Source organism: Palaemon carinicauda, chromosome 16 (assembly GCF_036898095.1).
Source record: "Palaemon carinicauda isolate YSFRI2023 chromosome 16, ASM3689809v2, whole genome shotgun sequence".
In the NCBI taxonomy this organism is placed as follows: domain Eukaryota; kingdom Metazoa; phylum Arthropoda; class Malacostraca; order Decapoda; family Palaemonidae; genus Palaemon; species Palaemon carinicauda.
In genome coordinates this window covers 21,153,498-21,167,112 of record NC_090740.1, presented here as the reverse complement: position 1 = coordinate 21,167,112, position 13,615 = coordinate 21,153,498, and the positions used below count along the sequence as shown (strand labels likewise).

At 40.6% G+C, this 13,615-nt stretch overlaps 1 protein-coding gene across 5 annotated transcripts in view; it reads left to right on the top strand.

Moving 5' to 3' along the window:
* LOC137655690 (carboxylic ester hydrolase-like) overlaps positions 1–5,549 on the top strand; it is a 156,579-nt gene extending 151,030 nt beyond the window's left edge. For all 5 annotated transcript variants that reach the window (XM_068389656.1, XM_068389654.1, XM_068389655.1 and 2 more), the window contains exon 12: positions 4,753–5,549. In XM_068389656.1, coding sequence (XP_068245757.1) covers positions 4,753–4,966 — 214 coding nt within the window. In that variant the 3' untranslated portion in view covers positions 4,967–5,549. The remainder of the gene's footprint in view (positions 1–4,752) is intronic.
* The last annotated feature ends 8,066 nt before the right edge of the window (positions 5,550–13,615 follow it).

Genomic DNA, 13,615 nt, shown 5'->3' with positions numbered 1-13,615 from the left:
TTGGGACAATTAATATTTAAAAGTAATAAGATCTCTTTAGAGTCTAAAGGTTTAAAGACCGTTCATGAATGTCAGAGGCAAGGGACAGTTACAATGCCATAGCAAGCAGGACAATGCTTAAGAAACTGACCATATTACCATATAATCAGTGCCCAAGCCCTCTCTCCATCCAAGCTAGGACCAAGGAGGGCCAGGCAATGGCTGCTGATGACTCAGCAGATGGCCCTATAGGCTCCCCCAAACCCCCAATCCTTAGCTCACAAAGATGGTGAGGTTGCAGTGACCAGAGAAACTTGACAAGATTGAGCGGGACTATATGAAATGTATTTGCTTTTCAACTTTAGAACCTAACTCAGTCAAGTAATTATGTTTAATAGAGCATATTTTAGGTGTATCTAAGTATACTACTGTAGATGTACTTGTTTAGTAGTCATTAAAATTTTATATTTTTTTTCAGCACCGTTGACCATTCTCTTACTTTCTCTTTTTAATTAAAAAATAATAAATGGTAAAATTTACTATCAACCGTAAAATTTAAGATTTTGCATTATCATTATTATTATTATTATTATTATTATTATCATTATTATTATTACTACCTAAACTACAACCCTAGTTGGAAAAGCAAGTTGCTATAACCCCCAAGGGCTCCAAGAGGTAAAGATAGCGAAGCGATGTAAGGAAATAAACAACTATATGTGTAGTTAAAAACATGTAAAATAAAATATTTTAAGATCAGGAACAGTATTAAAACATCTTTTATATATAAACTAAAAAATACTTATGCCAGCCTGCTCAATATAAAAACATTTGCTGCAAGTTTGAACTTAGAAGTTCTACTGATTCAACCACCCCCATTTAGGAAGATCATTCAACAACTTGGTCACAGTTGGAACCAAGAAACTGTTCATAAACACACACACACACACGAACAGGGGCAAAATAAAATTAATAGAATACTCTGTAGTATTGAGCCTCATGATGGAGAATGCATGGCTGTTAGAATTAATTGTATACCAAGTATTATTACGAAAAGGATGGTACTGCCTGGGAAGATCTGGATGTAAGGGATGGTCAGAATCAAGAAAAATCTTATGCAACATGTGTAAGGAACTAATTGAATGATGGTACCACAGATATGAAGATCAGGAATAAGAAATTTAATAGACTGTAAGTTTTTGTCTAACAAATTAAGATGAGAATCAGCAGTTGAAGACCAGACAGGAAAACAATACTTAAAACAAGGTAGAATGAAAGAATTAAAACAACTCTTCAGAATAGATTGATCACTGAAAATCGTGAGATTATCAATAAGCCAATTTCTTTTTGTGCAATTGAATAAGACACAAAAGTAAACATGCTATTGAGATTCACAACTAAAATGTTAAGACGTACAGATATAAAGAAACATTATCAATGCTGAGATCCGGATGTTGAGGAGCAACTGTCCTTGACCTACTTATAATCATACTTTGAGTTTTTATGAGATACAGCTTCATGCCCCATAATTTACACCAATCACTAATTTTAGCTAGATCTCTGTAAAGGGATTCAGCAACCTCAGATCCACATTCAGGAGATAAAATTGATGGAAAGAGATTAGTATAATCTCCATATGTAATGAGCTTGTTTTCTAGGCCAAACCACATGTCATGTGTATATAGTATGAAAAGTAATGGGCCAAGAACACTACCCTGGGGAACCGCTGATATCACATTCCTATACTCATTAAGGTGCCCATCAATAATTCTGCAATCTATTACTTGAAAATATAATAATGATGCTAAGAAAAGACCCTCCCACTCTCAACTGTTCAAGTTTCAAAACGAGGGCCTCATGATTAACATGGTCAAAGGCAGCACTAACATCAAGGCCAATCATAACTTCCTGACCACAATCAAGGGATTTCTGTACAGCATAGGAGATTGTAAGAAGGGCACCACATGTTCCAAGACCTTACGAAAGCTAAATTGTAAACTAGGGAACATATGATTACCTTCAGCTAACCTATTTAAATGTTTTTCCAAAAGATGTTCAAAAACTTTAGATAATATGGGAGTTATGAAAATTGGGTAGTAATCAGTTGGACTTGAGTAACATTACCAATTCTCTAACAGGTGCTAAAAGCTCATATTCTTGCTAACTTGCGCAAAAGAGCAGATAGCTTTGGAGCTAAGAAATCTGCAGTCTTTATAAAAAACAAATGAGAAATACCATTTGGGTCTACACCTCCATAAGCATCAAGGTCTATCAAGAGAGTTTTAATTTCATGAGATCGAAAAATTAAACTATTGTAGTTAGTTTAGCCTCAGGAAAGCAAGAATGAGGAAGATCAAGTTTTTCATTTCTCTGTTTACTGGGGGCGGGGTGGCACATCGGCCAAAAGGGTTGCCTTTTCCTTTGGACAGTGAGTGACTGAGCCATCTGGTTTAAGTTAAGGAGGAACTGTTGCATCTATGCCAAAGAAGGCAGATTTAAAGGTAGCCCACCACTTATGTTCCTGGGGTGTACCAGAAAGGGTTTCTTTTATGGCTAAATTGTATTCCTTTTCAGTTGAAGCTTAAACTCTCTGAGCAAAAACTCTAACCGAGTATAGTTATTCCAAGGCAAATCTGATCTGTTACCCTTCCTAAGATGATAGGCCTCCTGCTTCTGAAAATAAGCACGTCTACAATCATCAATGAACCATGGTTTTGTCTTTAACTCAATGCCTTAGCACAAGAGAAGGGATACGCTTATCAATTACGTTGACTAGATTTTCATTCAAAGGAACAAAAGGATCAACACTATTATACAATTGTGACCAATTCGAGCGCAAAAGATTACTCATAATGCCATTCCATAGGGACAGTTATATTTATGGGATGATAAAGAAGAGAAGATGAATTTAAGAAATTTTGGCATTATGACTTCCCATCCAATTTATTTCTTATTTTTGCATGTCCCTTTGATTAAGCCTCTCACTTTAATCAGTATTCTGGGATTCCATGCTTCTTCAAACTTAGTCATGAAGCATATACAGAAGAGCAGACTGATAAAACAGTTTTTAAAAAGTGCAAATTATTCAGCTGCTTCCAGTTCATTGTTTAAAGTAGCTCTAAAATATATATTTACTTATTCCTCTTTTAGGAGCATTTATACCTGCTCTCTCTCTCTCTCTCTCTCTCTCTCTCTCTCTCTCTCTCTCTCTCTCTCTCTCTCTCTCTCTCTCTCTCTCTCTCTCTCTCTCTCTCTCTCTCATTATTATTATCATTATTATTGTTATTATTATTACAAGCTAAGCTACAACTCAAGTTGTATATATATACAGCATATATATATATATATATATTATATATATATATATATATATATATATATATATATATATATATATATATATATATGTGTGTGTGTGTGTGTGTGTGTGTGTGTGTGTGTGTGTGTGTGTGTGTGTGTGTGTGTGTGTGTGCGCTAAGCTACAACCCTAGTTGGAAAAGCAGGGTGTTATAAGCCCAGGGGTGGCTCCAACAGGGAAAATAGTCCAGTGAGGAAAGGAAACAAGGAACAAAATATTTCAGGAACAGTAACATTAAAATAAATATTTCCTATATAAACTAAAAATTTAAACAAAGCAAGAGGAAGAGAAATAAGATAGAAAGGTGTGCCTGAGTATACCCTCAAGCAAGAGAACTCTCATCCATGATACTGGAAGACCATGGTACAGAGGCTATGGCACTACCCAAGACTAGAGAACAATGGTTTGATTTTGGAGTGTCCTTCTCCTTGAAGAGCTGCTTACCATAGCTAAAGAGCCTCTTCTACCATTACCATGAGGAATGTAGCCACTGAACAACTAAGTGCAGTAGTTAACCCCTTGGGTGAAGAATTGTTTGGTAATCTCGAGTGTTGTCAGGTGTATGAGGACAGAGGAGAATATGTAACGAATAGGCCAGACTATTCGGTGTATGTGTAGGCAAAGGGGAAATGAACTGGAACCAGAGAGAAGGATCCAATGTAGCACTGTCTGGCCAGTCAAAGGACCCCAAAACTCTCTAGCGGTAGTATCTCAACTGGTGGCTGGTGCCCTGGCCAACCTACTACCTATATATATATATATATATATATATATATATATATATATATATATATATATATTTATTTATTTATATATATATACATATACTATATACATATATACACACACACACACACACACACACATATATATATATATATATATATATATATATATATATATATATATATATATATATACATATACTATATACATATATACACTCACACACACACACACACATATATATATATATATATATATATATATATATATATATATATATATATACATACATACATACATACATACATACATACATACATACATCATCAGCAAATAAAGTTCATGTGCTAAGAAATTCTCTTTACATATTCCACAAGATATAGGAGTTTAAGTCACATATGTGAAAGGCTAAAATTTTAAGACGTTCTAATATCTTAATGTTTATTCAATTCCAACAATGAATCCAGAAATAGGATTTTTAAATCATTTTTTATAATGTTAAAAAATTAGCATTCCTAGCAATATGATGCCAACGTCATATTTCCATATTTTTTTCAAGTACCTGTTGTCTGAGTTTAACTCATATATTACTGTTGAAGTGGACATGTACTTATTTGTGCTATTAAATTTATTATTGTTACGATTTTTTAACTTAGTAAAATCTGAAAAACCCTTTATACTCTCAACAGGTTACCCTACAAGGATTGGCCTCTTTTTAGTGATGTGACGTTTGAAACACTTGTTTGGAAGGCGGATGGGTCTAGGGCCATAAAGCCTTTTGCTACATCAGAGGCGATAGAGATGTTGGACAAAATCCATACTTATCATCATGAGAAAATTCTTGGTCCCTTGAGAGAGAAACCATTACAAGCTGCTACTGACATTGGTCACGAGGAATTATAATAGTTTCTTATATTACCATGTTTTTCATGAAATTGCCTGTGAAAACCAAAGGGCACACTTACATCTCTCCTCTTTGTACCTCTAATGTTGAGCTGTAACCAACAGCAATAGTTGGCATTTTGCAAACAACACATATGAAAATAAAATCATCAAAGTTTCTCAGACATTCAGTGAAAAATTTTCTACTTAAGACATTTGTTCTTATATAGTGCTCCCATAGTACTGTCATTTGACAGGAGTTACATTCCAAGTTAAAAACCAAAACCAAAAATATCCTAGTGCTAGAACACTTTGTATTGATATTTCATCTGAAAATATTAGTCCTTCTCCCATACACAAGGAAATATACATCTCATTTTTTCTTCAGTATGCATAAGTTCATACTGCATCTTTCATAACTATTTATATTGTTTTGTTTAAAACCAGCCTCTTTGACTGGCTTAATTGCTCAGAAAATTTTATATTCTATGCTATAAGGATTGGTAATTTTAACCTAATTTAGATTATCCATATTTTTTTTTCATTTAATTGTGCTGATGTTCAGGATGTCTTCAGCTTATGAAATAAATTTTTTTCTTTTTGATTATCGTTTTCTCTAATATGCACATTCCTGTGACCTAGATTAGAACTTAACAGAATGTCAATGAAGGTATCTCATCAGTTTAATATATAATTTTTGATAGCATTACCAATGACATGAAAAACCAAATCAATCTCTATTTGAAATGATTGGTTGTGGACATAACCACTCGAGGCTGTAATGAAAATCGTACAGTTAAAGCAATTGCTGACATGGCCAAATAATATAGATAATACGAAATGGTTCAGCAGTAAGTTTAACACCGAACATTTAAAGGTTTAAAGCCCACTCATGAATGGCAGAGGCAAGGAACAGTGACATTGCCCTATCGAGCAGGACAATGCCGTAGAGACTGACCATTTATACATATGATCAGTGCCCAAATCCCCTCTCCATCCAAGCTAGAACCAAGGAGGGACAGGCAATGGCTGCTGATGACTCGGCAGATAGACCTATAGGCTCCCCCAAACCCCCCATCCTTAACTCACTAGTGAGGTCGCATCGACCAAAGAAACTAACGAGTTTGAGGGGGACTCGAACCCCAGTCTGGCATTCACCAGTTAGGGACGTTACCACATCGGCCACCGCAACCAAATTTTACGTAAATATAGGGTAGACCAGGATGTAGAGTACAGAGAACCTGTGGCTGCCTCTGTTCCTTGCATTTTAGTATTTAGCAATGGTTCAGGAAGCAATGGTTCACATGGGTGAGCAATTTAATTAGTTAAGTGTGTAGATTATGTTGTTTTAGTAAACAGTATTTTGTCGTGAACTCCATAAAGCTCTCTCATGTGAAAGTGCTAGACTAATCGTTATCTCATGTCATTTACTGTGTTGTAAAAATTCTCCTTGCCTGTTTCTGACTCATGTTTTTTTTTCACATAATGGCCAAGGTCTACCTTGATGATGGTATGCCCAGACTACGTTTCCAAAACCAAAATCCACAACACTGGAAACAGAACAAATGCCCAGTACTGCAATAAACTGTCAAAATAAACTATGGTACTTAACATTGGTAAAGGTGAAGTAGCAACGTCAGTCATGTTGAATTAACGACAAACACTTCGAGAAACACTGGGCAAAAAATTTTATCAACTTTGCGGGCAAGTCGAAAACAGAAGGATGACCTGGAGGGTGTTCGTGTAGGTGGCGGTGGCGTGGTGCAAGTGTGGTTTCTGGGGTCTATTTTACGGCCCTTCCCTTTGATGAAGGAGTTATCTAATTGGAAGACAGCCTGTGAATAGTGGTTTTCACACGCCCCCGATGTAGACACGACACTCACGAGGTGCTCGCGCGAGGGTAGTAACCTCTGCATTCCATGCTTTTATTTTTCTCTGGTATATTTGGAAGATTTATATCAGAAAAGGTAGATAGAAGAACTTTTCACCGGCCGTCACAGGTCTCTCCCCAGAAATAGATTTTTTCTTCGTCAAAATCCCTATATATATATATATATATATATATATATATATATATATATATATATATTATATATTATATAATATGTATTATATGTTATATATTATATATATATTACATATATATATATATATATATATATATATATATATATATAATATATATATATATATATATATATATAAATATATAAATTATATCGTCGTCGTCGTCGGCGCCCACTCGTGTCCGAGTATTGGGTTCTGTCGTTAGCCATCAGCCTCCTATCTGTGGGGTGGGTGCTTATGCCTGATGTGGCTGTTAAGTCCTAGTCTGTGGTGGAAGAGTCGCGGACAGTGTTCACAAGGGAGGGTAGGTGGTGGGCGGGGCTGTTCTAATCGCTCTCTCCTTCTTCTCCTCCTAGCCTCCTCATTTTGTCTCCTCCTCTCCTCGAAGTCCACGGTGCCATGGTGTACTGTACTCCTCCAGGTTTTCCTGTCCCTGGCTGTTTCTTCCCATGAGGAAGGATCGATGTCAGTTAGAGCCAGGGTGCGCTTTAGTTGATCTTTATAGCGCATTTTCGGGGCTCCTCGTGGTCTGGTGCCCTGGGTCAGTTCTCCGTAGAATATTTTCTTTGGGAGGCTAGATGGTTCCATCCTATGCACGTGTCCTATCCAGCGGAGGCGGTGGTGGATGATGGTGGCCTCCACGCTGGTCAGCGAGGCACGTTCCAAGACTTCAATGTTGGTGGTGTGGCTCTCCCAGGGGATTTTCAAGATCTGCCTCAGTTTCATTTGTTGGAAGCGTTCTTGGATTTTAATATCATTTCTATATAGCGTCCATGTTTCACATGCATACAGGAGCGTGGAGAGGACTACTGCCCTGAACACCATTATTTTGGTGGTCATTGTCAGTGCGTGGTTGTTAAATACGCGGCAGTTGAGTCGGCCAAAGGCGGAGTGGGCTGCCCTGATCCTGTTCTCCACGTCCTTTTTGCTTGTGGGAGCTGATGTTAGGATGCTCCCTAGGTAGGAGAACTGGTCCACCTGTTCTAACGGTTGGTCATTCACTGTGGTATTGAAGTTGGGGAGCATCAGTCCTGGTGGATGTTGGACGAGGGTCTTGGTTTTGTCTGAGTTGACTTGCATCCCAAAACGTTCGTAGGCAGAGTTGTATGCATCAGCTAACGACTGCAGGTCCTCTGCCGTCTGACCTGGGGTGGCATTGTCGTCAGCATACTGCAGTTCTCGCACTGCACACAAGGTGGTCTTGGTTCTGGCGCGGAGTCTAGCGAGGTTGAAAGCGCCTCCATCCATGCGGAAACGTAGGTCGACTGAGGGTGTGTCTGGGGGAATCTCGTTGAGCATTGCTGCGGTGTATAGCGAGAAACACGTCGGGGCCAGAACACAGCCCTGCTTCAGGCCGCCGTTGATGGGGAATGGGTCTGAAAGAGAGTTCTGGTGGCAGACTCTCCCAACCATTCCATCATGGAGGGCACGCACCAGCTTGACAAAATCGGGTGGGCAGCCATATCTTTTGAGGACAGCCCACATGGCAGGTCGAGGTACTTTGTCGAAGGCCTTTTTCAAATCCCAGAAGATGAACATTATGGGCTGTTGTTGTTCGAGGCTCTTCTCTTGTAGTTGTCGCGCACAGAAGATCATGTCTATGGTCCCGCGGGAAGGTCGAAAGCCGCACTGGGACTCTGGCAGGACGTCTTCTGCGAGAATAAGGAGGCGGTCAAGGAGAATCCGAGCGAAAATCTTACTCGCGATGCTTAGTAGTGATATTCCCCGGTAGTTGTTACAGTTCTCCCTGTCTCCCTTCTTGAAGATGGTAACGATGTTTGCATCGCTGAAGTCACTGGGGGGGGGGTCTTGGTCTCCCATATTTTCAGTATAAGGAGCATCAAACGGTTCCTCAAGCCGGGGCCACCGTGAGTGAGGAGCTCCAACGGGATGTTGTCTGGCCCTGGGGCTTTGCCGGGCTTCATGCGCTGCAGGGCCTTGTTGAAGTCATGGATGGAGGGTGGTAGTGCCATCCAGTGACGGACGGGATGCTGCGGGGTCATTCGCAGGAGATCGTCTGGGGTGTCTGCTTGGTCATTGAGGAGGTTCTCAAAGTGAGACCTCCACCTGGCCAGGATGCCCTCGCTGTCGGTGATGGTCGTGGCCCCATCCGCGTCCTTCAGGCTGCCCACTGATGACCGTGTTCGACCGAATATTTCTTTTGTTGCTGCATAGAAGCTGCGCAGGTCACGTTGGTCAGCGAAACTCTGTATTTCTGCAGCTTTTCTTTGCCATCAGGTGTTCTGGGCTTCACGGATACCTCTTTGGCAACCAGCTTCAGCCACCTTGTGAGCACATTTGTTAGCTGCTGTTGGTTGGTTTTCCAAAGTCAGGCGTGCTTGTCGTTTGGTTTCAATGAGAAGAGAGATGGTAGCATCATTCTCATCAAACCAATCCTGCCGTTTGTTGGTGGTGTAGCCTAGTGTTTCCTCCGCGGCACGGGCCATGGCGTTTCTGAGGGTGGTCCAGTGGTGCTCGACAGTGGCCTGACCCACAGGGTCTGCGAGGTATTGTTCGCAGGCCTCCTTGTAGTTCTGTGCCACCTGTGGGTTGCGGAGCTTACTACAATCAAAGCGTTGGTGTGGTACGCTGTCAGGTGCCCTTCTGGGTGGTCGTAGGGTCGTCACGGAGAGTCGGGAGATGAGGAGTCTGTGGTCCGTCCAGCAGTCGTCCGCTCCGGGCATGGATCGGGTGATGCGGACGTCTCCTCGGTCTCTGGCTCTGGTCAGGACGTAGTCCAGGGTGTGCCAGTGTTTAGACCGTGGGTGTCTCCATGTGGTCTTTTGTCGCTTTGGTAACTGGAAGATGGTGTTGGTTACCACAAGTTGGTGTTCTGCACACAGACCCAGTAGGAGTTGGCCATTGGCGTTGCAATTTCCAATGCCATGGCGGCCGATGATTCCCTCCCACAGGCGATGGTCTTTGCCTACTCGGGCATTAAAGTCGTCAAGCACAACGAGCTTGTCATTGGCGGGCACTGCCTGGATGGTGCGGTCGAGCTGGGTGTAGAAGGCAGCTTTGTTATCATCGGTTGAGGTCATAGTCGGGGCGTAGACAGAGATCAGGGTGAGATGTCTGTCCCGCGTGATGGGGATGCGGACAGTCATCAGGCGCTCACTGATGGCCTTGGGAGCGAGGTTGTGCTGCTGCACTAGCTGGGAACGGATGGCGAAGCCGACACCGTGGATGCGAGGCTCCTCTAGGGCCTTGCCTTTCCAGAAGATGGTGTAGCCTGTTCTAGCTTCCCTGATGTTGCCCTCTTCGGGTAGTCTGGTCTCGCTAAGAGCCGCCACATCAACATTGAAGCGGGCTAGCTCCTTGCAGACGAGGGCTGTACGTCGTTCCGGGCGTTTGGTGTTCGTCACGTCTTGGAGGGTGCGGATGTTCCACGCACCTAAGGTTAATATTTTTTTCTTGTTATTTCGACCGCATTAGTGGGATGTCCGCCAGCCGCGGTGAGCTGACCAGACGGGTTTGCCGTGTCCGATGTTTACCCCACCTTTTCTAGGGGCCTCCCCATGTGGGGTGGGCTGCGGTGTCCTCAATAGGCCAGCCCAGTCACGGGTCCAGCTGCCGAACTCTTGTGTCACTGCACCGTCACCAGAGAGCGACTGATTCTTAGACTCGCCGTCTGAGTGCAGTCGTGGGCTAAGGGCTTCCAGCTATCCAGGCCTGCCCCCTTCACCCACGGTGCTGTCGCCGCAGGACTTGCTGGTGGTGATGATGATGATGATGGTGAGAAAGAGATGAAGAAGGGTGGAGGAAGCGACAGAATGCCAGTAGCTAGGTATATTGTTTTGGGTGGTCGTGGGTTTGCAACGGCCACGCACACACACTTGGCCCACATCATTTTCACCGCGGCTCAAGACATATGAGACAGGCGGTTTCTCCGATGTTGGTTGCATCGGGCTGCCGGGTTCTTGTTATGTCAAGGCCCGCCTTGTTGCCTGCCCGACAGGCATTGCCCTCTTCCGCCGGCGCTGGGAAGCTCCGCCGATGGGGTCTTGATATATATATATATATATATATATATATATATATTTATAAATATACATATATATATATATATATACAGTGGAACCTCTACACACGAACGTATCTACATCCGAATTTTCCAACATCCAAAGTAAAATTCGAGCAAACTTTTGACTCTACACCCGAATTTTATTTCGACACACGAAGTAAACATTACGCCATTGAGCGTCGAGTGCTCAGTTCTCTATTCTTGTGTGTATCGTGTGGTTGTCTTCTGTTTGGTCTGTTATTAACAGTGCTTATTTTCTTCCTTTTCTCACATTTCCTTTTTGATTTTACCTATAATCATGGTGCCTAAGAAGCCAAATTTCAGTACAGGAAGAAGGCAATTCTTTCATTAGAATTTAAGCAAGTAATTATAGAAAAACATGAGAGCAGTGTGCATGTGAGTGATACTGTATGGCTAAACAATATGGCCGGAATAGGCCTATGATCTCGAGGATCATCAAGCTGAAGGCAGCCATTAAAGCAAATAACCATCAAAGGGGTTCACCATTATTACAAGACATCGTAGCAATACCCTGGAAGAGATAGAACGCCTTTTGTTGATAGGGATAAAGGACAAAGAGATTGTTGGCAACGATCAATTGTGGGAAGGGCCAGCGTGATGAACAGAAAGAAAGAAAAAAGTGAAGCAAAGAAAACCATGATAGCATTAACAAGCTCTTTTAAATAAGACTTCTCTCTTTTTCTGTGTCTCTCTAAACATAGCATTAACATGTTCTTTAAATAAAATCTCTCTCTCTCTCTCTCTCTCTCTCTCTCTCTCTCTCTCTCTCTCTCTCTCTCTCTCGTTCTTCTTCGCTGTTATAGTGTTAGATATGTCTATTATTTTTTTTTCCGAGAGAGAGAGAGAGAGAGAGATTAAACAAAAATGTGTTTAGCGTACATAATATTTTTAACAGCGTCAACGAGTTGAAAAACAATTAAATGTAACTAAGAAAGTAATAACAGCTAATCTGAATTCCTTTATTAACTAAAACAAATATTGATACAAACACACTTGTGTGCGTATGCACAAACACACACACACAGGTGCAAAAATTGCTACGCAGTAAGAGAGACGGTCGGGGAGGAGGTAGAGATGGTGACTGCGATAACATACCGTAACTCGTCACTGAAAGTGATGAAAATAAAAAATCAAAAGAAAAAAGATGTAAAAAATATGAAATATAAAAATAAAAAAAAAATAATTAAGCTAAGTTAGATTAAAATTTCCGTAGTGTAAGTTACGGTATGTTATCGCAGTCACCATCTCTACCTCCTCGCCGATCGTGTCTCCTCGTGCGTGTGTGTGTGTGTTTGCGCATACGCACACGAGTGTGTTTGTATCAATATTTGTTTTAGTTAATAAAGGAATTCAGATTCGCTGATATTGTTTTTTATTAACTGTCTTTCAACTCGTTAACGCTGTTAAAAATCATATGTACACAACACATTTTTGTTTAATCTCTCTCTCTCTCTCTCTCTCTCTCTCTCTCTCTCTCTCTCTCTCTCTCTCTCTCTCTCTCTCTCAGAAAAAATTAATAGACGTCTCTACACTAACAGTGAAGAAGAACAAGAGAGAGAGAGAGAGAGAGAGAGAGAGAGAGAGAGAGAGAGAGAGAGAGAGAGAGAGAGAGAGAGTATTTATTTAAAGAACATGTTGACACCATGTCTACCTTCTCGCCGATCGTCCGTCTCCTCCAGGCGTAGCAAATCCTACACCTGCGTTGGCCTGTCTCTAAGGTAAAGTGGCAATAAAACACATTTTTTATTTATTATTTCTTTATAATTATCTTTTTTACATGCTTCTTTCATATTATGCAGTTATTTTATTATGTGTAATTACAGTGTGTAGCCATTTATTAAGGATTTATTATGGGTTTTTAGGCTGAGGTACGAATTAAATGAATTACTATGTATTCTTATGGGAAAATTCGTTTCTACATCCGATCATTTTCTACATCCGAAGTTGGTTGTGGAACGAATTAAATTCGTATGTAGAGGTACCACTGTATATATATATATATATATATATATATATATATATATATATATATATATATATATACATATATATATACAGTATATACTGTATATACATATATATATGTGTATATATATATATATATATATATATATATATATATATATATATATATATTTATTTATATACTGTACCATATATTTATAACGGATTTTGAGCAAAGCGAAAAATCTATTTTTGGGTGAGATAGCCATGTTTTCCTGATGGAAGGTTCCTTTAGGTAGCCTTTCTAAGGGATATTTGCTACAGTGATACTCCCAGAGAAATAAGCTGAAGGTTTCCAGAATTCTAACTCCTGGCACAATTCATCCATAATATAAATTTAAGGATGTCGCATAGTATCAGGGGACGTATTTTTTAGATACGACACATAGCAATCTTCACCCCGAATAGATTTAACTCTTTGAGGGGGAAGAGTGGCGAACGAAAGGGGGCACCCGGTGGACCTCATCTCCGTACTACCACCGGTCGCCATTCCCTTGCTGCATTTAAGCGGGAATAGCCGCAGATAGAGCAGTTTCAGGTGAGGTCATCCAGAA